This window comes from Sander lucioperca, chromosome 14 (assembly GCF_008315115.2).
Source record: "Sander lucioperca isolate FBNREF2018 chromosome 14, SLUC_FBN_1.2, whole genome shotgun sequence".
Classification (NCBI taxonomy): domain Eukaryota; kingdom Metazoa; phylum Chordata; class Actinopteri; order Perciformes; family Percidae; genus Sander; species Sander lucioperca.
The window spans coordinates 34669997-34697919 of NC_050186.1; the positions used below are offsets into that span (position 1 = coordinate 34669997).

Here is a 27923-nt window from a genome sequence, read left to right on the forward strand (position 1 = left end):
AACAGTGTGATGATCCCTGGCTCCAGTACCTAATCTTAACACACTGCCATGCCGTTTATTCTCAGCACAAAACCCATACTGGAAAATTCCCAGAGCTTTTGGCCATGTCTCGTGGTCTTCATCAGCTAATTGATTTTGCACAGTTGATATGAAGATGGTTCAGTTGTTATAATGTGAAAGATGGAATTGAGACTGACCTATACTGCAGAACCAGCTACTGCATTTATCGGGGTTTCCTCTCATTTTTCAGTATTAAATTTGGACACAACCCCCAAAATTTACTTTTATTGTTTTATATACTTAAACATGGCCTCCAAGCAGAATTCTGATCGTTTTTGCCTATTCAAGTCTCAAGTCAAATCACGTATTGTAAATACTGCCACAGAATGACATTCCAATAATTGTCAATTATTTCACAGACATTTGAAATGCTCTATGTATTAAAGAGTCAGTTTCTTTCCTCTAGTACAGGGGCGGAGCCAGATGTTGTAAACATTCGGGGCTCAGCCCAGACCTAAAGCAGTCGGGGCTGACATGCTCCCCTGGGGAGATTCTTTTCCCATTTACAGCAGTTATATGCACTTTTTCTCCGGCCATTTAAGATAATAGAATGCCTAATAATCTGTACATTGTTTAGGGAAAACATGATAGTTGCCATGGATAAGAATAATCCTGTAGAGCCTACATTCTGTATGGTATCTAATTTCCTCCTGCCCCCTAAAAAGAGGCAAAAAATGGATGTTCCTATTTTTAAATTGCATAACATAAGTAGTTGGAATTTGGCATAAACAGCATTACTAATCTTGAAACCTATTTTTGTTACACTATACTGGAGTAGAGTTCACAGAATGAATGTTTAGCTAACAAATCTGCGACTGTTGCATCCATCCGATAATAATCTGGGCTGCTCTAAAAGAATCATGTGCAAATAAAGAATCCCCAACATTGCAGAAATGTAATCCTTAATACTCTGAATTGACTATTAAGCAAACAGAACATTATAACATATTATTAATTAGTATAGATAGATAGATAGATAGATAGATAGATAGATAGATAGATAGATAGATAGATAGATAGATGACCTGTCAGAGATTTCTGCATCTACTCCAATACGGGGGAGGTGAATGGAATCAATAAACTCAATGCACGGTGTAGACTAGTGAACAGTTTTCATTAAAACTAATCCATACAATGAATATTGTGTTGACATTGTATTCAGTTGTAGGCCTATGTGTGGATGTGTAGTCGGAGGTCATCGTGGTACAGTACATGCTGCAGGGAGAAGGGAGTCGTGACTTACAGCCCTGTAAGTGCTGTGGTCACTTTAAACGCAGGGCGGAGAGCAGATTTCCGATCGGCCGTGAAGCGGATTAACGGCTTCAGTCCAGTCCTACGTCTGCTGCTACATCATCTCAGCTGATCCGGAGAATTCCCTCCACTGGGAAACACAACAAGCCCTGCCTGTATGCTCAGATCATCGCAGTACCATGGACTTCAACGTAAAAAAACTGGCTTCTGGTGCAGGGGTCTTCTTCACCCGAGCAGTGCAGGTAAGCCGCAAATCATTTCCTGGACATCCGAGCAGTAGACCGAGCAGCCTCCAGTAACGGTAATATTACCGTCACACTGCAACTGCACCCTGCGTGGATGAAAAATAGCTTTGGGCCATTAGCAGATTTTAAATAACAATTTTAAAGATGAACTAAGGTATACTGTGCGTCGTGTATTTTGATGAGAACGGCCAGCGCTGTAAGCGGATAAAGGCTTGTCAATCCATTATTGATGGCTGTGATCGAGTGTGTCACCATAGACTGTACATGTGACACCAGCAGACTCCCCTCCAAGTCCTCGACAGGAGCGAGCTTCTCTGAACAGACGCCAGGGATAATGAACTCTACCTGTCCCAGTTCTGCCAATTCTATATTAAATAAAACAAACCCCCTTAAAAAAACTGGCAATAATGAAAAGGATTCCCTTTGTATTACAAACTGCGCAACTAGTAGAACCAAACCTACCTTCACTTAGAAATTCGGCATCCATGTAATATACCAAAAATAACTTATTTGAAATTAGTTATCGATTTGTCATTAGTTCCTTGGTACAATCCTTGCATTTCCCTTTCAAAACACATCGGTCGGGTGTAATCACGTAGCTATACATCCTAAATTATCCCTAATATTACGTTTTCTTGGTCAACCATTTGTATGCCGAATGAATCTAAACTCACTATCGATAAGTACACTGTCTAAAGTTATGATGTATCAAAACGTATTTTTGCCGATTATCGAAAAAGCCTCGAAGTAGAAGATTTTGCAAGGGAATGTTTGAGGGGCTATGAGACACGTTCCCATCATCACTGAAAGCACGTATCGTATCTGACAGCCTCCATTAAATAAATGTGGTACTATTTTTACAGCTGCAATACATTGGTCAGATCTGAAACAAGCCTGTATAGGTATTAAATAAAATCATTAATAATCAAACAGGGCTGCAACTAACGATTATTTTCATAGTCGATTAATCTGTCGATTATTTTCTCGATTAATCGATTAGTTGTTTGATCTATAAAAATGTCAAAACATGGTGAAAAATGTGGATCAGTGTTTCCCAGAGCCTAAGATGACGTCCTCTAATGTCTTGTTTTGTCCCAAACTCAAAGATATTCAGTTCACTGTCACAAAGGAGAGAAGAAACTAGAAGATATTCACATTTAACAAACTGGAATCAGAGAAATCTTATTTTTTTTTTATAAAAAAATGACTCAAACGATTAATCGATTATCAAAATAGTTGGCGATTAATTTAATAGTTGACGACTAATTGATTAATCGATTCATTGTTGCACCTCTATAATCAAATTTATTGCAAGAGTGTGTTTTTTGCACTCGAATGAATCTCTTAAAGCGTGCTGGGCCAAAACATCACAGTATTTAAGCCACCCCTGTATTTGAAGTATACATCTTTTAATTTTTCATTTGAATCCAATCCAATGCAACCATAAGACACATTGAGTTTCAGTGCTGTGACCACAAAACATGCCCCAGTGTTAGCTAACAAGTGTGGTAGCTACTGTAGCTTAATTTCTGACACATTATAGGCCTTTTTCACGGCAGTCATGTTGACATGTCATAGTAGGAAAAGCACAGGTGCGTTCAAAACCATTAATGATGGCTGCATTCCACTTAGGAGGGGCCCTGGTATGGTGCATGCTGACTCACTGAAATAGCTTACTGGGACACTTAATGGAATTGAGCCATCGTTAAGGTTATCAATTTCAGCTGTGCTTTTCCTACTATGACGAGTCAAAATGTCTGCTGTGAAAAAGGTCAATTGTGCAATGTTTGATTGAATAGATCCATGAATGCAACAAGTTCAGATCACTTTTCTGTAGGTTGTCCCTTGGCATTATGGGAAACAATGGAAACCACAGACTGCAGAGGAAGTAGGCAAGACAAACTGAGGGGAAAAAACAATAGATGACAGCTCAGCACAGCAGAACTCCTGAACTGCCCTCAACAGTAAAAAGCCAATATGGAAGCAAATAAGAGACAAAAGTATTTGAATTTTAACAGCCATTAATCAGAATCAGAAAGCAGTTTATTGTAGTGAAAACTACATGGTATTTGCCTTGGTGATTGGGTGCACACATACAAACAAACATATTAAACATTAATAAGAATAAACATGATGTAAACATTTTTCATAGTGACAGTAAGACAAGTTCTACAAAGTGCTTGTATCCCATGGGCTGGATATTAGATGTTAAAAGGTTAATTAAATTCCCACAGTCTAATTACCTCTCAGGTTAGCCTGGCCTGGGGCCTGGTAATCTAGCCTTGCATTGACTGTCTGTCTCCTATAGTCCCTTCTGAGTTTCGTTTTTTCAAGAACTGAGAACATGTGACATGTAATTTGTTCTGATCCACAAAGCTGTTGTCAGTCAGGGTTTTGCCTTCTGCTATATGGCAGTAATGGTGAATTTCTCTGTCATCTGTGTGGTTTTTAAGTCCAGCTGGCTGCTGCCTTCTGTCAGTCACACCAGACACGTCTTGACTAGAGCTGTAACAATTCCAAATGTTGCTGTACAATTAAGTGTCTTAAAACATAATTGCAATATAATTGTCTCTTTCAGTCAAATTGAAAAAAAAAATGTATTTATGTATTACTTTTTTAAACAAATTAAAGTTTTGAATAGGGCTGGGCGATATGGAGAAAATCAAATATCACGATATTTTTGACCTCGATATTGATACCGCAACTATATTGTAGTGTCGACTATTGGTGCTTTCACAAAATATTTATTTGATAAATAATTATCAGTAATGTGGATATAATGACTAAGTGGGTAAAGGCAAATAATATAACAGTCTGGCAAGTTCAGAAAAGTACATAACTTTACTGTAATGCAGCCTTTAAAACCAGGAAAAGACACCACTTATGCCATATTACGATATTACGATATCCACAATCTAAGACGATATCTAGTCTCATATCATGATATCGATATAATACCGATATATTGCCCAGCTCTAGTTTTGAATGAATTCCATGATACAGCTTTTGTTTAGTCATGTGACCCAGATAATGTAATAAAATAAATACACAGCCTATGAAGTAAACCACACCTCTTTGTTATCATAAAACCTTTTTTAAACCCTTCCGTCTTTTTTGTTGCTATGAACGTTTTTAGGGTTAAGTGCCAACAATTAACAATTGAAATAATAATAAAAATACATAAGCTGACCAATAATCACTTATATAATTACAATTTGGCATATCTAAACAACATCAACAATACCAGTCATCGCCTTAAGACCTTAGCTAATGTAAGCAATTCATTGCGGTTAAACAAAGAAACCGCGATTTTTATATATATATATATATACACACACAATGTCCAACCCAATTAACTGATGTCTTTTCACTTATTAGATACTGTGTGTAGGCTATATATGTCCTGTTAGCTGTGATAGATGTTACATGCCTGCGATGTACACTCAGGATCCTGACTTTGTCTCCCAGTTCACAGAGGAGAAGCTGGGCCAGGCTGAGAAGACAGAGCTGGATCCCCACTTAGAGAACCTGATCACTCGGGCCGACTGCACCAAGAACTGGACTGAAAAGATCTTAAGACAAACCGAGGTGCTGCTGCAGCCCAACCCAAGTAAGAGAGGAAAAAAAAAGACATCTCCTTATATGGAGTCCCAGATAAAACAAATGGCATTTATGGCTTTCTGGTTAGTCAAAAGTATAATTGAATAACAAAAAAAAATTGCAAAAATAGTTGATTAATTTAAATTGAGTGTAAAAGAAATGAAATGCATTATCCATTTGTATTCCTCAGGGACTCGATATATTGTTTGAAACATGTTTCAAACAATCAGTAGGCAAAAACATTTGTCAATTTAAATTCATTAAGTATCACACTGCAACATTGCAATTGTGTTTTTTTTGTCACCAAGCAATTTTTTATATTACACTTAGACATTCTTATAGTCCTACATTAAAGGGTAATTTCATTTTTTTTTTAACCTGGACCCTATTTTCCCATGTATTTTTTTAAATGGAGTCTAGTGGATTTGGCGATAGCGATTATTCAGTTTCATGTTAAACAAAATGATCTTAATCTTTAACAAAAAAATCAACCTCTGTAGGGCTCCTTTCCATAATGTTGTCAGACGCAAAAATAATCTGAGCCTGTTAGTGGCAAAACAAGCATGTTTGTGGACGTAAATTGAAGGTGCGCAATTACCCAATAACTTATATTGTAGCTTGTTTCGCTGCTGCCGACTGCAGCGATCTTGCTTAATACTGGACCAATGTCAAAGATTGTTGTTCCCATCAGTCACTTAGGTCGCTGTCCTCGGCACGGTCGGTTAAGATCTTTACCTTCTGTTCAAGTTCGGCGATCTTGTTTTCCTGAGAGGTTGTGCGGTCCTCGCCATCAGAGATACGTTTCTCAGTCTCACTTATTCTTTTTGTCTTCGACACGGCTAGCTAGCTTGTCCAGAGTAGAGTGAAGCTCAGCAAACTTCTGTTCCACGAGAGCGCTAATCCTTTCAGTAACAGTATTGGAAACAGCGCTAGCCACGTTTTCCTCAAACGACAGGTTGTCGCCATCAGCCATGCTAGCCTCCGTGTTAGCCATGTGCGGTTTTTTTTTTTGCTTCAGAGCGTGGTTTCCGCAGAGCTTCTCTAGAAATAGTATTTCCTTTAGGGCCAGACATGCTTCCCGGCAAGCGTCACCAAAGTAATTGAGGTTAGGCCCGTTAAAATGAAGTTTATGGGCCGAAGAAGTGGGAGGTCGGCGAAAGCGATCCTCTCAGTCTGAATGCATCACGTGACCCTCCAAAGTTACCTTTTAATCTATAATATATTTAGAATGGATAGAATTGTCAAATTGACCTTGGTAGTAATGTCTAACTCTTGATCTGTTTGCTTTCTAACCCTCCATGCTCCAGTTGACCACACTGGTAAGTCATTTCCCAGGGTGCTGTGTAAGAAAAGACTGTGTGAACTCATTGTACTTGAGCCTCCTCAACATTAATGAGTACAGATGATATACAGCGTACAGTATGGCTCCACGCTTCAATTTACAGTTTGAACTACATAGATTGCATAGACCTTTTTCACGGCAGACATGTTGACATGTCATAGTAGGAAAAGCACAAGTGTATTCAAAACCATTAATGATGGCTGCATTCCACTTAGGAGAGGCCCTGGTATTGTGCATGCTGACTCACTGAAATAGCTTACTGGGACATTTGATGGAATTGAGCCATCGTTAAGGTTATCAATTTCAGCTGTGCTTTTCCTACTATGACAAGTCAAAATGTCTGCTGTGAAAAAGGTCAATTGTATCACATGTTAAAACAAGGGTGTATACATACCAAGTATAAGAGGAGAGGCAGTCTGCTGTACAGTAAATGGACTGACTATGTGTAGATATAAACAGGTGTTGAATTACTAATGCCCGTCCATGCAGGAAGACACCTGTATGCATTTGCTTGATTGGATACAGCTAATGCTGCCTCCATAGTTACATTCTCAAATAAAAGTCGGGGTTCTAACGGCATAATAACGGTTAGAGGCTCAAATAACTACCAGCAACACGTACATTAAAAGCGGGTTGCTTATAAAGGCTGGTAAAAAATAATGAAGAGGCATGAAAATACCCTGTACTGTAATGACTCACATGGTAAATTAAAAATATTCCTATGTGCAGTGGTTGGTTGACATCTTTGCAATTTGATATTGTTGCAAATAAAATGTTAGTAGCTGGTTTTGTAGTTGCTAAAAAGTCTCAGAAAAAAAACATTTGTGGAAACTTTAGTTTTTCTTTCACCTTGTGTGTACAGTTTCACAATGATGTCTTTATGATCTGCAATCCAGGTGCTCGAATAGAGGAGTTCATCTATGACAAGCTGGATAAGAAGCTTCCCTCCAGGACGACTAACCCAGAGCTGCTGGGCCAGTACATGCTGGAAGCTGCCAATGAATTTGGTCCAGGGACGCCATACGGTCAGTGGTGCTGTTACTGAAACTGATATTGTTGCATCACATGATGACACGTTGATCCTGTTGTCTGCTTTGTACTCATATTTGAGGGCTGGGGATGCTTTCCTGAAGCACCTTCCTTTTATAATAGCAATAATAATGAAACAGTTGATAGATCAGTCAGCTACTATAAACTGCAGGGTGAACGGTTTAAACGGTGGTCAGTCTCTCTGTACATAAAAGTGCTGATGTTTTTCTAATGTGATCCAGTTCAGTATTCTGGGAGCAAATTCTATAAAGTAAGAATCATTTTAGTTATTTCAAACCCCAATTTGTATGCCTCTGACAGCTGTGGCATTTCGGGTTGTCCGTCCCATTCTTGTGAATTCAATATCTCAGGATCCCCTGGAGGGAATGTCTTAAACTTTGGCACAAACATCCACTTGGACTCAAGGATGAACTGATTAGATTTTGGAAATGTGATATTTTATATCCCAAAGGTCAACTTCAATGTAGTCTCGCTTTGCCAGACCCTCCTCCAAAGCGCGCTGAAGGAGGGTCTGTCTACTCCATGTAGCATTCGGGGATGGGAGGAAAACGTGCTCTGGTTTAATGGCATTTCTTTAAACCAATCAGAATCATAAAGGGCGGTGCTAAACTCCGCTCAGAGCCACTGCAAAATCGTCGTGCGAGAGATAACTCAGATTTGACAGATAGTCTTGCTAGCTGTCTGAATTTACCCTGCAGAGATCTGAGGAGAAGGTAACCATAGTACACATAAATTCACCGAATTTAAAATTCCAACACAAAGAAAGCTGAAGGAAACGGACATCGGCGAAAAGATGTGCATCCGGCAGAATTTCCTGCGGCATCGGAGCAATCCCGGAAGTGGAACGTCATGGATATAGACTAACTTCACTGTGACAGCACCATGTTCTGCAACAAGGCTTTTTATGGCCATTATTCAGCTCCATAACTCAGGAACAGAAGGGGAGCCATTTAGTCGGATACTGAATTGGTGACACTAATCTCGGTTGCCCACCTTGAAACTGTGGTGATTGCATGGATCTTCTGTGCTGCCAGGTTAAAGATGTGTGTTAAGCATCTAGAGCCGCAAAAATGTATCGATTAGTTGTCAACTATTAAATTAATCAGCAACTATTTTGTTAATCGATAAATCGTGTGAGTCTTTATTTATATATATATATATATATATATAATTTAAAAAAAATTAACAATTTGTCAAAAAAATAAAGTAACAAAAGTGTTAGCCGTGATGCTAACGGCATTGATAACTAAGCCAAACGGTGCTGTCACTGCTATTGAACGTTGTCACTCACAGGAAATCCAAAATACTTTACGGCGACTTCAGTGAAAGAGGAGGGGATTCAAGTTCTGTCGATGTGTCTCCTGCATCTGCAGTTGCCATGCTATCTTTTGACTGGCTGTAGCTAAGTTAGAGGAGGTTGACTCGCAGCACTTCAACACGTGTGTTTTTTTTCCGCTAGATAAGCCGACCGGACGTGACATGGGGGCGTGGCAGCATCGATGATTCCATTGTGACTTAATTTCGGTCGATTTCGAATTAAAAGCGAAATTGTGACACCCTTAGAAGCCACACACCGTTATCTGCGCACACTGCTCCAAGGCTGGGCAAAATATTGACATTATATCGACATCGATATGAGGCTAGATTTTTGTCTTAAATTTTGGATATCGTGACACGAAACAAGTGTTCACTTTTCCTGGTTTTAAAGGCTGCATTACAGTAAAGTGATGTAATTTTTTAATTTAAAGGTTAAGGCTTTACCCATTTAGTCATTGTATCACATTATTGGTTATTATTGATTATTTATCAAAACTCTAATTGTGTCAATATTTTGTATAAGCACCAATAAAATATCGTGGTAATTGATTTCCTCCATATCGCCCAGCTCTACACACTGCCATGACACAGAGCTGGCTTTAAATCAGCAAAAAATCTCTTAAACCCTCGTATTGTCTTCCTGTCGACCATGCACTTTGCCTTGTATTAGGTTTGCCTGTTTATAAAGCATAAAGTAGCCTCTTAATGATTACCCAATTGTATGTTATATCTTTTTAGCCAACTTCATACGTTTTTCACTTCACTAGTTTTACACTTCTTTATAGAATTGATGGTGAATAAACATCATTTACATGAAATTATTGGTAATTTTTGAGTAAAATGAGCAGAAATTAGGAATTATCTTGACTAATAGTTAAGGTCAGAGAAACATATGTTTATGGATGATCACAGATTTTCACCCAGGTAGACCATAAAAGTAGTGATCATCAATTAGCGGCTGAAAACGTCCCATGTTATTTTTGGGAAATTTGGTTGAAAAGATATTTCTGATGTAGAAACTTTGAAAACGGGTCAAATTTGACCTGAGGACAACATGAGGGTTAAGCAGTGGTTTACAGGAAGCATAAGCAGCCGGCAACCCTCCCTCCTCCTCAATCACAGCCCATTGTGTCAATTTTCCCCTGCCTCCTTTGTTATCTAAAGTTTCAGCTGTTACTTTTTATCCAGCTCTTTCGGTTATTCTAAACAATAAAATAGCCAGCTCTTTCAGTCCGATTTGACATGATATGTAATACGTATGTACATGTGTGTACTTGTAGGCAGTACCCTGATCACAGTGGGAGAGTACCAGAAGAGACTGGGAGGAGCCGAGCGCGAGCTTCTCCAAACCTCAGCTGCCGCCTTTCTCACCCCTCTTCGCAACTTCCTGGAAGGAGACTGGAAGACTATATCTGTAAGACTGACCTACTGATTTACTTTCTTACTCACTACTTTACTGTAAGTCCTTGGTGCTTTAAGACATTGGGCCCTATGTTGGTGATAGACGGGCCAAATCAACCAATCAGATCAACGATATATCAAACTCTTGCCAAAACCAGTCGGGAGAAGAGCAAAAACATCTTTTCCTCCGAGAAAAGCCTCCAGTGCCGTTTTTTGCTCTTCTTTCAATGAATACTTCAAAGGAATACTTTCTAATTCAGATAAAACTTGCGTGATAGCTACGCTCATCTCATCCGTGGAAGCCGCCATGTTGTTTAGACTGAACAGTCGCTTCTCGTTGCGTCACACCTAAACCCACCTCAAAACCAACGCTGATTAGTCGGTCGTTTGGCGAACGGCTCCAAATTTTCTCTGTCTCAAGATACCAGACTGATCTGCGAGTGGAAAACTGGAGCTTGCGAGATCAGGACGGTCTCACGATGCTACGTTTGTACCTTTGTGCATTGCTATTATGATGGCGGATTTGCTGCTTAATATTTTTAATTTTTTATCTTTTGCATGTTTATATGCTGTTGTGTGTCCCTGTGTTTGTGTGTGTAACAAGCATAATGTGCACGCTGTGCATGAGCCTAGGCACATTTTACTAAGTTGCTGTTAAAATAACAATGAAATGCTGCGTTATTGACTTTAGAACAGGTTTTTGTTGGTCAATGGCGCGATCACTTTCTGCTGCCTCAAAATAGCAATACGCCAAGAATGCACCTGAACACACCTCCCTGTAAGACAGCACACCCATGGGCGCACTAGTGTTAATTTTGTCACCTATTTTTTATTTAGTCTTAGTCTTGTGCCAAATGTCCTTGTTAGTTTTAGTCATATTTAGTCATTCACATATCTTTTTTTGTTAGTCACGTTTTAGTCCACTAAAAGTCTCATCATTTTAGTCTAGTGCTGTCAGTTAAACGCATTATTAACGGCGTTAACGCAAACCCATTTTAACGGCGTCGATTTTTTTATCGCGAGATTAACGTTCTTTTTGGCATAGCAAACTTTGTAGTTTTTTTCACATGCTGTTGCAACAACTAGTAACGTTAGAAAAACTACAACACCACACCGGATCTAGCTAGACCGGAAACAAAACAGGCACGCCGCAGATGTGCCTGTTGGGCTCGCGAGCCGGCCAAAGAGTAGTAGGCTAACGTTACGTTTTGAGTGGATGGCGAGCGCGAGATGCCGAAATGGATGCCGATAAGATTCTGAATGAAAAGTTTACTTTTAAAAAGTTGCCAAATGGTTCCATTGACAAGACCAAAGTGATCTGTGTGTTTTGTCGTTGTGAAGAGAGCTATCATCGCAGCACGTCCAGTCTAAAATACCACTTGATAGCCAAGCACACAGCTGATGCCAATTCTCCGCCCCCCCTCGTCAAAGCCAGGCGACAAAAGCACAAAGCAAGCCGATCCAGTTTTCCATGTTGATAAGAGCATTAAAATGAGAAAAATAATGGGACAAAAAGAAATCTAGGGACATTTAGAATAGATAAAAATGTGTGATTAATTGCGAGTTAACTATGACATTAATGCGATTAATCGTGATTAAATATTTTAATCGTTTGACAGCACTAGTCAAAACATTTAGTCTTTTTTTAAACAACATAATGTATGTGCCACAACTGAATATTCTATCTCATGATGAAAAAGTATTGACGATTGTAGACGAAAATGAAGAGAGATTTTATCTTAGTTTGTTATGCAAAACATTTTAGTCTCGTCTTTTTTCGTCAACAATAATACATGTTAATTTAATCTTAGTCAACATTTTTGGACATTGGTGCAGTCTCGTCATCGTCCCGTCTTAGTCATGGTAAAAAAGGTTGTTGACCAACATATTTAGTCCTGTCTCGTCTGACGAAATTAACACTAGGGCGCACAGATGGGCGCAGGTGCATTTGCTATTTAAACTACTTGGGCGCTGGAAGGGAAATTGACAACTGTGTTGGTCTTAAACTAGTAAAGACACTGGTGTCGGGCTTTGCGCTGTGCTGCGCAGGGTGCAAGATGGGGCCCATTGTATTTGTATTAGGGCTGGATATTGCCACTGATTTTCCGAATCGATTCAATTCCGATTCACAAGGTCCCGATTCGGTTAGGGATATTTCAGTAACAACAACAATTTTGTTTGGATATGAAAGAGATCCACAGAGAGCTAATGCTCTAAATTGTACAAGGAGCCCTCTAGTAGTACTAAAAAGAATTATCTTCAAGAGATCGACACACACACCAAAGCAACAGGTATTAACTTCAGGCCATCTCCGTAGGCTACGGCGAAAGCTCTGCATGGAGCCTCCGCAGAACCATCAATCAGCCTTTAGTCTTACGCAAATGTCTCCACCCTAGCTTTAAAACAGAGCGTCTTAAAGACAGTAATGTTGACCGAGATCGCCAGCGGTCCCGCAGGTCTCTTTTTAAAAGATCGATTTTGAGATTTTATTAATCGATATTGGATCATTCAAATAAATATCGATTTGAATTGGATTATCAACGTTTTTAAGGGGAGACACTACAGATGAATACGGGATATTTTTTTTCTGATGGCTATTACCATTAAACTTCCCTTACTTAAATTAAGACAAATAGTTTCTGTATTACAAGTTTTCTGAAAGTTTGTTTAAATATACAAATTAGACATTATCTTGTTAAATTAGCGCTAATTTGCATCCATACAGCAATCTGAACATTGGATAAAGCCAGATTCTTTCATTTTGCTGACATATTAGAGTCAAAGGTTTTTACATTCATAAATCAGAATATACTGTCAACAGCCATAACAGCCACATTAGGTATAAAATGTTACATAATCAGGTTTTGAATGATATCTGAACAAACCCCTCTGTAGAAACCTTCAGATATAGGAATGAAACGGCGAAGTCCGTACATTTGCAAGACATAACAGGTGAATAGGGTAAAACATTTTAAACACAGATATCAACATGAAACTTCCCTACTTGATTGCTTTATTTTTTTTTATTTAAATATACAAATGAAGCGTTATCCAATGCTAACTTTTGGTGAATTTAGGAGAAATTTACAGGCGCAAATAGAGAAAGTGGGGAAAAAATAAACATCTTAATGTGTATTTTGAATGATTATTTCCCAATAGTCTGAAAGAAGACACGTTATGAAAGCAATATAGCCCAAAAAAACTATTGAAAAATTGTGGTTTTGCCTGTGCCTCCCCTGAAACCCAGCCCTAGTTCGTATTAACACCGACGAGTGAGCAGAAGTATGTTGCCATGGACACTCATGGATGCGTTATTATGGATCCCACGTAACTTCTAGGCAAGTCCCGCCCTACGAAACAGCTCGATTGGTTGGGGTTAGGCATTGCCCTCGAGTGGTTAAGGTTAGGATAGCCGATTGGTCAGGGGATAGGACCTGAACAAATCTGGTTACAGTACCTTGCGTAAGCATAGACGCCTGGCCAATAGTAGTGTGTGAATGCTATTGAAGGGCGGGTCTTGCCTAGAAGTTGCGTGGGTTCCATAATAATGCCTCATTGACACTGAACACTGATTTTCTGATTTTTCTATGGAATGTCTTCTTATATAGAGCTGGTTGCTTCACTGTACTGTTATGACTAGAAGCCCAGTGTTGCAAGGTTTGTTCCCTGCAGCAGATCCCTGCTTTCTGATTGGATCCCTTCTGTCCTCTGCAGAAAGAGAGGCGACTTCTGGAGAATCGACGGCTGGATCTTGACATCTGTAAAGCACGCCTGAAAAAAGCCAAGCAGGCAGAAGCCAAAGCAGCGGTGAGATGAAATTTCATGTTGTTACTGTTTTTGTTGCTACTCTTCTTCTTCTTCTTCTTCTTCTTCTTCTTCTTCTTCTTCTTCTTCTTCTTCCTCCAAAGATCCTCTTGTCTATAGTGTTTGAATCACAGTAAACGTGAGATCCACAGCAGCCAAACTGTGCACATAGATTGGAAATGTATTGGACAACAGTGATCATACTGAATCACCAGGTGGTTTTACTGGCAAACCAAAACATTTTCACTCCCACCGCGTAAAATACAGACGCTTGGTCAGGTGCCTTTGGCGTTGTTATTGACGCTAAATGTCTCCTTTAGCGTCCTATCTAAATGCGCTGGGTCGGGACTATTGTCGTCACTTTTGACGCAGTTAGGTTAAGAAAAAGATGATGGGTGGGCTTATAAAAGGTACGTTTTCGTGACACGGGGGACAAGAATGGGACAGTTGGGTTTAGGAAAAAAAAGAACGCAACAGTTGGGTTCAGGAAAAGATCGTGGGTGGGGTTATAAAATGAACGTTTCAGTGACAGGTGGGACACGAATCCCGGTCTCCGGGATGAAAGTCCTATGTTGTTTGACCCATCCACCACCCCAGCCAGCCTCGTTTTGCGGAATTTCGGGCTTTCATACTACTTGCCACCGTTCTTAATACTACGTCATTGCGCGTGCGTTCATTACACACTCTGAAGGGTGCTTATTGCGTCGTATCTGATGCTGAGAGACACTGACCACGTGTCCGTATTTTACGAGTTGGGAGCGAGAATGGGTTGGGTAAACCTATAACCTCTTAAAGCTGGAGTGCGGAATTTTAGTCTCCCCCCTCTGGCAGTGAGAGTAATTCCACAAACTCTGTCACCATGCTTTAGAGAAGCACCGGGATTCATAATAACGTTGCGTTGTTGCGGTCTCTCCCCCATTCCTGCCTGTCAAGATATTGAGTAATAGAGGTAGACTGACCTACATACCTATAACCATACCTATAGATAAACATTTAACAAACATTGCCTATTTACAAATCCAGCAGGCAGAGCAGCATTAGCATTCGTTTGGAGTGGTGGTTTGTGCATCTGATGAATGTAAGTCCAAACTGAGAAGAATCTGCAGAGCTGCTGGTATTTCTCTTCAATACGAGCGATCATCTTTCTTTTACATGTAGCCATTTAATCCATTGTTAACATTAAATGATTTTAACAGCAATCATGTAAACAACACTCACTTTTCCCAAGATTCTCAGGCACAAGGTGGGTTAGTCCACATTTTGTACAGCATTTCTGTGTTCCCATTATAAACCCAGCATTAATGATTATTTGACTCCATGTAATGTAAAAGGGGTTGCTCAAAATATCACAATCACAGAGAGTTATCGCCCAACTCTGCAGCTCTTTGGAGCTTTTTAACCTCTTAGCTTTATTGTGTTTTTATTGCAAGACAAATCCATCTGCTGGAGGTGACATGAGCAATTGTTTGCTTACAGTTCAGCCATTCCAACTTAAAGGGTAACTACCGTTTTTTTCAATCTGGACCCTATTTCCCTATGTTTTTGTGTCTAAGTGACTGATGGGAACAACAATCTTTGACATTGGTCCAGTGTTAAGTGAGATCGCTGCAGTCGGCAGCGGCAAAACAAGCTACAATGTAAGTTAATAGGGCAATTGTGCAGATTGTATTTACCTTCACAAAAGTGCTTGACAGGCTCAGATTAATATTCTAAATGACTGACAACATTATGGAAAGGATTTCTAAGGACGTCGACCTTTCTGTTCGCTAAACCCACCAGACTCCACGTAAATAAACACGTAAATGTAAATAAACTGAAAAAGCTCAGAATAGCAAAAAAGCACACAACTAGGACATCACAACTATGCATTTTCACGTCATAACTTCTGCAGTCATTTTGTTCCCTGGTTGCTTCTTCAGATGGCATGGCTGCACTGACCAAGCTGCTGCTTACAATTGACTAAAAAAGCTTCTCAGATGCTCTGCTGGCTACCATATCATCATATCATCAGTGATTCTACCTGCAGTGCCTGTTGCATGTATCTCAATAAGATAAGGTTCTTAATGCTGACTACGAGATGCTTTGTCTGAAGCCATCACAGCTTGATGCCAGAACTTGGAGATGATGGAGTAGCCCACTACAAGATGAAGTAGAAAAAAGTCCTAGTAACACTCCGTACTGTAGAGGACTGGTGACAAACTCTGATAGAATTTCATTGGTCAAAATGACACGCTCAGCAAGATGTCACAAATATCAAACAGCGTTGTTCAACTTAGTCGGGCTCTCTTTGGGTTACCATGGTTTCACTTAACCAAACATTGGCGATTTTGAAAACCGGTATCATGAAGCTGGTTATCACCTGGCTCTGTTAACTCTGGGGTTTCCACGCCTGTTTGTGTGAAAGAGGCAGAGTTATTAAATCATCAGAACTATGAGGGGAGTAGGGGTGGGAAAATAAACCCCAAAACGTATGTATCGTGATTTTTTTGCGACGAGTTATAAAATCCATTTTTACCAATTATTCACCTAAATATTTTCTGTTTATACGGTACCGCTAACATCATAACTACATCATCCGTTTCAGAAAATGCAGAAAATCCATGTTAAGTACTTCTTTACAAATTAAATAAATGTCAGACTGACTGACTGCCATGTGATGTGCATTCTTCTTAGAAAACAAGTTTTTAGAAATTTCTCATGATATATTGTCTCTAGAGGTGTTTAATTCAACTGTTGTTTTTGTTAAAGAAGTAAAAGAAAATTGCAATACTCAAAACTATCAAATTGCAAAACTTCTAGAATAGCTATAATTGACAATCGTAATACAAATTGAATCTGCACCCATGTATCGTGAAACAATCGAATCAGGGAAAAAGGCATATCATCCCAGCCTAGAGGAGTGTACCTAGTTCAACGTGGTGAAACGGTGATATCGTCAGAGAAATTAGGTTACTGTAGCACAAAATAATATTCAGCGACATAAGTATTACAATATAATAAGAATAAGAAGCTGTACAAATATCAGGAATAGTATCCTGATATCAAAGTAAGTAACTGTTGAAATATCGTCAGCATTATTCGACATGTTCAGTCGTCAAAAATCAATATGCATTATATTATCCATAGGAGAAGAAACCTCACCATGGCAAAACACCACCAGTTAAACAAACATCTTTAGGTAGTATTTACTTGATAGCTGTTTCTAGTATTTATTTCCAGTTTGAAGCTTTGTTAGTGATTTTGTCCCAGACGTGTTGCATGTTGCCATGACCTTTTAAAAAGGAATAGTACTGACGAATAATGCAGACATTTGTTTTTAAAACTTGAAACTTACCGCATAAAGTATAGTACGACTCTGGAGCAGATTAGCCGTCTAACATAGGTTACCATGATGATCTTTCCAGGTTAGAAGTGAGCTAGTCTCGCTTTGCCAGACCTTCCTCCACATCGCTGCGGAGGAAGATCTAGGCTAGTCTACACAGCATTCCGGGATGGGAGAGAAAAGTGCTCTGGTTTATTGGCATTTCTTTAAACCAATCACAATCATCATGGCTGGCACTAAGCACCGAGCGGCGCCACTGTGTCTCTGCAAAATAGCCTCAGGAAGGAACTTGTTTTGGTGGAACATGTGTACATTCAAAGGTTGTTTTAGTCATGCAACAGAAAAATCAGATTGGACAGATAGTCTAGCTAGCTGCCTGGATTTACCCTGCAGAGATCTGAGGAGCAGTTAACCATAGTCCTCAGAAATCCACCAAAGTTTAGAACGCCAATAAGGTAACGGACTTCCGGCCAAAAAGAAGGACATCTGATGGAATTTCTGGGAGCAACGGAGCAATCCCGGAAGTGGAACATCGTGGTTATAGACTAGAAGTGAGCCAGCTTTGTGATACCAGAACACCTGACTTAAAACCTAGAGATACCTGAATAAACGATACAATCTGGCCTCTGCTCAATACGGGGGTGGGACGTTCAGAAACAGCAGGGGTCGCCCTTCTCACAGCAGGGTGGTAATATCTGGACAGTACAGAGCCTGGTTCAAATTGATCAAATGTTTAGGTAAAAAAAACTAAATTATTTAATATAAAAGCAAAACCGGAATCTCATGTTTCTTCATTTCACATTTCGTACATTAACAAATACTATTTATTGCTTCAACAGCAATCACTTAATTATTCATATATAAATAATTTGAACCACTTTGATATCACACACCACCACCACCAACTATCGACAGTTGTCTTCTGCTTTGAACTTTGTCTGAATGATGTGCTGCTTCTGATCTGTTTTCTTTATGCTGCTATGCTTTATGCTGGAAACTTTTTTTGTTTTTCTGCTTAATGATTGTAACTGCATGACTGTTCCAACATGTTTCCTCCTCCCTGCCCCTTCCTTGTTTTTAGGCTGCACCTGATTTTCAGGAGACAAGGCCCCGAAATTATGTTCTTTCTGCCAGTGCATCAGCGGTAAGAGTCCCAAGTGAAACAAGTGGCACACATGCAGGGCACATCCAGGGTCTAGTACTGAGCAGGAGCTAGGCTAACATGCTAATAGAGCACAGCAGTGTGGTTCCAGAAGTGAAAATCCCATTCATTTTCTTCATAAGCATTTTTAAAATTAGCCATAATGTCTAAACCATCGAAGGTAGACTGACTGTGAGCTACAAGATTGTGAAACAAAGGTTTCTGCTCCTGTAGAAGCCAGAAGTCTGTATGAAATCAACCTTGTTTAAAGAAAAACATGTTTTATTCGCAATATCATGGAGAAGTACTACACTACCCACAATCAGAAGCATAACAGCGAAGTCTCTGATTGGTGGAGCTCGCTGTTACCATGGAAATGTTCACAGCACCCGCGAACGGCTGCAGCCAGCTGCTAACATTTTACTCTATGATCGATTCTGTATACACGTCTTGTACCTTTTCTTTTTGTCGTTTTTTTAAAATGTTGATGCTCCAAATCAAATGTTTTCTGGTCATGATTTATCGGGTTGGCTTGGTTCTAGTCATAAAACTGGTTATATAAGCCTTTTTTGAACTGTCAATGGAGATATTGAATGGGGAAAATCACTTACGGAACCAGAGCCGTTCAAAAAGTGGGTGGTCACTGTTGAGCTCTTTAGGCATAGAGCGCTAGAACACTTAGTGGACTGTTTTTTATGAGCCATGCAACCTTACCACAAACACCAATAGACCAAAACATTTTAAAGTGTAGCTTTTGGAAAAAGTGAAATGAAATGAGTAAAAAATCTAATTCCATGACCAAAGAAATTCAACATTGCTCAGTTGAGTACACTTTCCTGCTACTAGCTTATGGTGGCTAATGTTAGCTAATGTTTCTTAGATATTGCTGTGTAACTGACATTACTAAGTCAGTTCAGAGACTTTACGACTTCCTCTACTTATGCTACTATTATGCTATGTATCATTGTTCAGCAAAAGTTAGATAGTCTCACTTTAAAGACACAGCAACGTTTAACATTTTAAAGGTATGGAGATTCGTTTTTAGAATATATTGTTAAATGTAAAGCACACCTGGAATCACTTTACAACAACACACCAGTGGCACTGTAGTGTTGTCTGCCTATGGTATATTTTTGCAACATGGGATGACAGCCATTAAATAACACTGTAAGATTAACATGTCATACATTTGAAATGATTTATTGTTTGATAGTACTGTAAATGACGTGGGGTGCCGCATTTCTAATACTTGAACAAGTCAGACTTGCATAATTGCAACATAAATATGATACTTTAATATGACATGAGCATGTTTGCGCATGTTTGATTTTTGTTATGAATGTTCATACTTTCTTTGTTATTTGACATACTAAAACTATGACAAATAATGTATATTAAAATGTACCACATTTAGAGCCATATACAATACAGTAGCTCCATACTGGTATGAACTGGAATGATGACGTGTCTATGAAAAGACTAAATTGAGTTTTCTAGTTGCACTGATCATGAGAACCCATTTCATAGGATGTTAGATGTATAGGAGAGGTACGGTGGCCTAAACATGTCAAACTGTTTACCAAAACAAAACATTAACCCTCTGAGACCCACATAGACCCATTGTTTTTGGGAGGGACAGGGGTTCTTTAGGGGGAGATAACAGGTCAACAGTATCTGTAAATGCCGCATAGAAGTGTATACATCATCTGAAAGCTGGGAACCTGAAGATTAAGCCGATATGCAGCACTGTGTGTCCAGTGTTTCTAGTCATAAATGTGTAATAATCATGTTTTTTAAATGCTGGAAGTTTAAAGTGTATAAGGGCATGGGAAATTGTGTTGGAGGTATATGATGGCCATTCCCATGTGCTATTATGTCTCATAAGTTGTTGCAGAAATTTCTAGGTTGATAACATTTGTTGCACAGATTTGGTACAACATTTAACCATTTTTGACCACTCGAGAACTGATCAAATATGGTCAAAAATCCATCGCCCGCTGTGGCGATATTGGTGCTGCGCCATCAACGGTCAAAGTTCACCAAAAGTGTGATTGTGAGCAAAAGACATGCCAGGGCAGTTGCTGTGTCACTAAGCATCTGGCCTTCTTAGCTGTGGTTTGACTGCTTCAGCCAAACTGTAACTGTCTAGGGTTTAAAACACAGCTGTGCACTAAGTTGGACATGATTGTGTCAAAATGAGAAGTGGTTCAGCTGGACTGCTGCTAAGCAGCAGCTTTGCCCACACACGCTGCAGAATAATAATGCAGATTTTCTATTTCTGCCAACCATAGTGCTAGCTGAGGACAGAATTTAAAGACAACCCCATTGGAACAATGTACAGTGTGTGTTTCATCGCTCATAGTTGCAATTTTGATTGTCAAAAAAGTAATTTTTCAGTCTATACCAAAAATACAATCATATTGTAGAGCAGTATTTCTCAAATGGCAGTACTAGTATCCCTAGGGGTACTGCACAGGGTACATGAGATTTCTTTTAATGCACAATTCCTAAAATAATTATACTATAATAATGAATGAATTTAGTGATCGATTCTAATAATTTGAAATGTAGGCTAGCATTTAAGTGTTTTTCAGTTACAAGGTTGTTGTTTAGCCTAAGCAGGTAGTTGTACCTCTTTTATATAGGTTTTTTTATATGGGTTTTTTTTTTCTACCAAAATGTTTTGCCCTTTTCAGGGAGTACTTGGCGGAAAAAATATTTCAAAGGGGGTTCATTATTGATAAACGTTTAAGAACCCCTGTTGTAGAGCATGTAGTCCCCACACTGTCTCTTTACAGTGGCTTTATCTACTGCAATATTATTAACCTGTTGGATTGAGTTTACATTAAAAACACAGAAGGAATTGGTCATACAATACATGCTCTTCTTTTTCTCACAACAAAGTAAAAATACTAAAAGTCAAAGATGTACTTGAGTAAAGCTGCACAAGTTGATAATGTACTTAAAAGTAAAAAATAAAAAGTACTTATTTTACAGAAAAATTGCCCCTGTGAGTGTAAATGCATTATTGGATTCTTATAACTAATGCATTCATGTTTAAGTAGAATTTGAATGATGTAGCTGGTTAAAGTGGAGCTGTTAGATTATTTAATCTGTCATATATTATAAATTGATCATATTTTTGTATGTAAAATCATTGTCTTTAAAGTAACTGGTGACTTAATATAGCTGTAAAATAAATGGAGTATAAGTATAAAGTAGCAGAAAATGGAAGTACCTCAACATTGTACTTGAACTTACGTGGCTTTTTTTGGTGAAAACCCCACAGGTGCAGTTTTATTGGGGTTTGAGTGGGCTTTTTTAAATGACAATAGCCCTCATTTTGTGTCAGAGAGCTTTTTTTAAATTAAACCGTTTGAGGCTTGTTGACGTTCAGTTGATGTTTCTTTGTTTTGGCTCTGCAACTGAACCAGCTGCAGAGTGGCTGGGAGAGCTGGGATGTGGAGCCCAGTGGATCAGAGCAGATGAAGGTTGTACACATAAACATCTGTTAGCAACAAGGAAAAAGGATTAACACCCTGTCAATTTGTGCTGTTTATTTATGGTGGTAGTCAGTGGTCATGTAGTCTCCAGTGATTTAGTGTGTGTGTTTGTGGTAAAGACTTTGTTATCCATCCCTTGTCCTACCTGATAGTGGTTCATGGTCACTTTGCCAATTTGTGATTTTTCTTTAAAGGTTGGGAATAATTGAGGTGCTTTAGGGACAAATTCAATATTAATGTGGCCAGACAATGACAAGTCAATTTTAAGTTTCCAAGTAATGCATTGGGATGAGGACGTTGAGGACATCAATGGCATCATTAGCTGTTTTAAACGTATTACATTGAGGCAGTTTAAAAAGTCAGTTTCTAACCTTTTAAATGTTGTCCATCCTTGGAGTATAACACACATCTATGCAACATGCACCTGTTTTACCAACACATTCTCACTCCCATCGTGTAAAATACGGACGCTTGGTTAGGTGCCTTTGACGTTGTTATTGACGCTAAAAGTCTCCTTCAGCGTCCTATCTAAACGCGCTGGGTCGGGACTAAACTGGCTAAGGCTAAACTAAGGCTGAACGATTTTTGAAAATAATGTAATTGCGATTTTTTTCCCAAATATTGCGATTCGATATTCGATTATTTTTTTAAGCTCTTTGTCTTCTGTATTATTCAACAAAGAATAATAATATAATAATTTATAGTATGAACACATAATTACACACTAGACAGTTAAATAAGTAAAAATATAGTATATAGTATATATCTATACACACACACACACACACACACACACAACAGTGTATTTTTTTTTTACAGTGCACAGAGAGGAGCTGCCTCCAGCCCCTCCCCCTCGTGAAGTTGCGTGCTGCCGTGTGCACTTGTTCAGAGAGGCTATCGTTACGTTAGGTAGTTGCTGGTGTTCTTGCCATGGGATTAACTGTACTAATAAAACTGTTGAAACACCGCGGCCACGCTGCTGTGAAAGCTCCCCAAACGTCATGTATCAGTCTGATTGTTACCCCTCTCAGTGGCAGCTCCTCCACTCCATATCTTTATAACGGAGCTAACCGCTAACCAGAGCTAACCGCTAATCTGAGCTAATCGTTGCCAACCGAGCCCTGAGTTCTGTGTGCCTGTATCCATTAACTGCATGTATAGACTCAAGCCCGAATAAAACCCTTCATTTTATTAAAATGGCTGTAAAAGTTTTAAACTACAACTCAGAGTTGTTTGAATGACAGAAATCAGCTCAAGGTATGGCGTAGCGTTAGCGTGCTAGTTGATGCTTTCTCTGCGGAGTGCAGACTGATTTGCTCTCGCGAGTCATGTGACCAAATCACAGCCTTTGCGATTAGGAAATCGCGTTATAACATATCGCGATATTATCGCAAATCAATCAATCAATCAAACTTTATTTATATAGCACTTTACAGCAACCAGCAGGTATCCAAAGTGCTTAACATCGAAACCAAGAATAAAAACACATATCATACAATATAAAGAAAGAACATGTAAAATCAGAAATAGTTACAGAGAAACAGAAGAATGAAATCGTCACACCACTGCTACGTATTAAAAGCCTGACTAAACAGATGCGTTTTAAGTTTGGACCTAAAAAGAGCTACATCTGTAATAGTGCGGATATCAGGGGGTAACTTGTTCCAGAGTCTCGGAGCAGCAACTGCAAGAGCCTGGTCACCCCACCGTTTATATCTAGACCTTGGCACTTCTAAAAGTCGCTGGTTTGAAGACCGCAATGACCGGTTGTGCTCCCGCAAAGTTAAAATTTCGGACAAATACTCCGGGGCCAGACCATTTAAGGCCTTGAAAGCAAACAATAAAATCTTAAAATCAATTCTAAAACGCACAGGGAGCCAATGAAGGGTGTAGAGAACAGGAGTGATATGTGCACGTCTAGATGTGTTTGTTAAAAAGCGAGCAGCTGCATTTTGCACAAGTTGAAGACGTGCGATGGAGGTCTGATTCAGACCAACGTAAAGAGCATTACAATAATCCAACCTAGAACTAATAAAGGCATGAATTGCCTTTTCTAGATCGTGCCTGTTGAGGAAAGGCTTAACTTTAGCCAGGAGACGAAGCTGGAAAAAGCTTATTCTAACAACAAATGCAATTAATCGTTCAGCCCTAGCGTCATATCTAAACACGCTTTATCTAAACACGCTTTATCTAAACACGCTTTATCTAAACGCGCTTGGTCGGGACTATTGACGTCACTTTTGACGCAGTTAGGTTAAGGAAAAGATGGTGGCTGGGCTTATAAAAGGTATGTTTTCGTGACACGCGAGACAAGAATGGGACAGTTGGGTTTAGGAAAAGGAGAACGGGACAGTTGGGCTTAGGAAAAGAAGAACGGGACAGTTGGGTTCAGGAAAAGAAGAATGGGACAGTTGGCCTTAGGAAAAGAAGAACGGGACAGTTGGCCTTAGGAAAAGAAGAACGGGACAGTTGGGCTTAGGAAAAGAAGAACGGGACAGGTGGGTTTAGGAAAAAAAGAACGGGACAGGTGGGTTTATGAAAAGAAGAATGGGACAGTTGGGTTCAGGAAAAGAAGAATGAGACAGTTGGGTTTAGGAAAAGAAGAATGGGACAGTTGGGTTTAGGAAAAGAAGAATGGGACAGTTGGCCTTAGGAAAAGAAGAACGGGACAGTTGGCCTTAGGAAAAGAAGAACGGGATAGGTGGGTTCAGGAAAAGAAGAACGGGACAGTTGGGTTTAGGAAAAGAAGAACGGGACAGGTGGGTTTAGGAAAAGAAGAACGGGACAGGTGGGTTTATGTAAAGAAGAATGGGACAGTTGGGTTCAGGAAAAGAAGAATGGGACAGTTGGCCTTAGGAAAAGAAGAACGGGACAGTTGGCCTTAGGAAAAGAAGAACGGGACAGGTGGGTTTAGGAAAAGAAGAACGGGACAGTTGGGTTCAGGAAAAGAAGAACGGGACAGGTGGGTTTAGGAAAAAAAGAACGGGACAGGTGGGTTTATGAAAAGAAGAATGGGACAGTTGGGTTCAGGAAAAGAAGAATGGGACAGTTGGCCTTAGGAAAAGAAGAACGGGACAGTTGGCCTTAGGAAAAGAAGAACGGGACAGTTGGCCTTAGGAAAAGAAGAACGGGATAGGTGGGTTCAGGAAAAGAAGAACGGGACAGTTGGGTTTAGGACAAGAAGAACGGGACAGGTGGGTTCAGGAAAAGAAGAATGGGACAGGTGGGTTTAGGAAAAGAAGAAAGCGACAGTTGGATTTAGGAAACGTGACACGCGAGACACAAACACTGGTCTCCGGGGTGAAAGTCCTGTGTTGTTTGACCCATCAACCACCCCATCCAACCTCCCTACGTGGAATTTTGGGATTTCATACTACTCTCTACCGCTGTCGCTCTTAATACTATGTCATCTTCACGCACCGCATAGCTGCTGCTCTGCCCGGTGCGTTTTACACACACGCTGGAGGGTGCTTTTTGTGTCGAATCTGATGCTGACAGCCAATGCCCAAGCATCCGTATTTTACAAGTTCGGAGTGAGAACGGGTTGGTTTTACACACAGCAGTTTAACACCTTGGTATGTTATAGCTTGATCTCATCCCACTTTCCTGCTTAATTCCGAGAGCTTTAGACCTATATGTAACCAAAATGACACAAACCAAAGACTAACAGAAAGGAGAGATGAAAAGAAAAAAAATAATATTCTTGCACCCAATACAATGGGAAATGTGCTTTCTATCAATAACACATGTTTAACACAGGGGGGAGCAATGCAACAACTATTCATCTGTCTGCAGCTGCAGAATGTAGAGGAAAGGTCAGGTTCAGTTCAGGCTGGGGGCCAACAACAACAACAACAACAGCAGCAGCAGCAGCTGCCAAACACAAACGCTTCACTGAAGTATTTGCGCGTCACTCAAGGCCAAGTCCGATTTTGTATTTATTTGGCATTCATGACATTGGTAATCAAACACAATCTTGTTTGTAAAAGGCACAATAATAACATTTCCACAAAATTACTATTACAATCATAGGCTTAACCTAAAATAGTAACCACTGGGTGCATTGCTGAAGCTTGTTTTAACCCTCCTGTTGTCCTCGAGTGGAATTTGACCCGTTTTCAAAGTTTCTCTATATTAGAAATTTAGGTTTCTTTCAACCTAATTTCCTAAAAATAACATGGATGGTTCCATGCAATGCTCTGCGCAAGTTAAATGAAGGATCAGTTCACTACTTTCATTAAATTGTGCGTGTTTTATTCAATGTTCTAGCATTTGAAAAAAAAACAAATGGTTTTAAAACAGCACCCTGACTAAACTTCTACATACCTTCCTCTGATCTTAAGATCTTAACTATTAGTTAAAATTATTCACAGTTTCAGCTTTTAAACTCAAACATTAGATATAATTTCATATACATGAAGTTTATTGACCATTAGTTCCAGAAAAAAAGAAGTGTAAAACTGATAAGAGACAGAAAAGTGTCAATTTTGGACCCTGGAGGACAACAAGTCGACAGGAAGACAACACAAGGGTTAAACATTCAATGCATCCCTGACGCTTTATTATAGAACCCACGCAACTTCTAGGCAAGACCCGCCCTTCAATAGCATTCACACACTACTATTGGCCAGGCGTCCATGCTTACGCGAGGTAACGTAACCCGATTTGTTCAGGTCCTATCCCCTGACCAATCGGCTATCCTAACCTTAACCACTCGAGGTCAGTGCCTAACCCCAGCCAATCAGGCTGCTTCAACATTAGTTAAAAATGAAAAAGACAGAGAAGAAGAGATACAGCTGTCTATCTGCCAACCCATAGAGCCCCATTGTGAACCCGGAAATGTTGAGTACCCCAAAGTTTATGTTGGAAATGTACAGTATGTGTCCCCAGCATTAAAGAACTACTGGATGCTAACTTGCATATATTGCCCATAATTAGCAATATCTAGCATAATTGCCTATATGGACAATATTTTTAGCAACTGCTTGGATGATTTATACAATCTTTACTTTAATCTTTACTTTAACTCGGTTATAAATTCTAGATAGGAAATTTCTGAACACAATTATCCAAATTATAACACTGACAAGTGACTCACAATTGGGTATTGGAACAAAGACAAGTATCATAAAAAATAAATAGAATAGCAAGTATACCTATAATTATCAGAGCAGAATGTGCACTAGTTGCACAACACATAACTGGAAAACATTAGTCAAGCAAGAGGCTGGAGCCTCCCACACACAGCCGTCTGGAGAAGATCTAGACAGTTTCAACATTTCACCAACATTTCCAAGTTCATATTGCTGGCAAGTAGGCTAGTATGTTGTGGGACAAGTCTGAATGAATGGCTCCCTCAGCTTTCTATGTTTTTTGCAGTCAAACGCTGATTTTCAGCATTGTATTTGGTTAATCTTTAGTTATTTTGTAAAAGAAAAGAATGAACTGCAGGTATAACAATCACTTGTTAAATTTTAACTTTCATTTCCAATGTCCAGTGCTGCATTTCATTGTTAAATGAACCCACTGCTCATGCTGCACTGCATACCTGATGCTAAGAGGAGTTTGTGGGGCACATAAGTCAACGGACTCATTTTGTGACCCTCGATTGCACCTGCAAGGACAGCTATCAAAAACTCTTGCGCTCCATTAAAACACTGTCCGCTGACAGAGATGCTGTATATTTGTGTTAGTGTGATGTGAGCAGAATCCTTAAAGTTGCAAACATCTTTTTTTTTTTTTCTCATCTAAAAATTTGACCCGTTTTCAAAGTTTTTTATATCAGAAATATGGGTTTCTTTCAACCAAATTGCCCAAAAATAACTTGGTACGTACCATACAACATTCTTCGCAGGTCAAATTAATGATTACTTCCATTGAATTTTGG

At 39.4% G+C, this 27923-nt stretch overlaps 1 protein-coding gene across 7 annotated transcripts in view; it reads left to right on the top strand.

The window, feature by feature from the left end:
* Positions 1-1250: 1250 nt before the first annotated feature.
* sh3glb2b (SH3-domain GRB2-like endophilin B2b) overlaps positions 1251-27923 on the top strand; it is a 52070-nt gene continuing 25397 nt past the window's right edge. The window contains exons 1-8 of one of the 7 annotated variants that reach the window (XM_031287296.2): positions 1251-1553; positions 5025-5166; positions 6464-6475; positions 7395-7523; positions 10146-10279; positions 13981-14073; positions 18474-18536; positions 21968-22024. In XM_031287296.2, coding sequence (XP_031143156.1) covers positions 1491-1553; positions 5025-5166; positions 6464-6475; positions 7395-7523; positions 10146-10279; positions 13981-14073; positions 18474-18536; positions 21968-22024 — 693 coding nt within the window. In that variant the 5' untranslated portion in view covers positions 1251-1490. The remainder of the gene's footprint in view (positions 1554-5024; positions 5167-6463; positions 6476-7394; positions 7524-10145; positions 10280-13980; positions 14074-18473; positions 18537-21967; positions 22025-27923) is intronic. The other 6 variants (XM_035991383.1, XM_031287297.2, XM_031287298.2 and 3 more) reach the window with 6 other exon arrangements.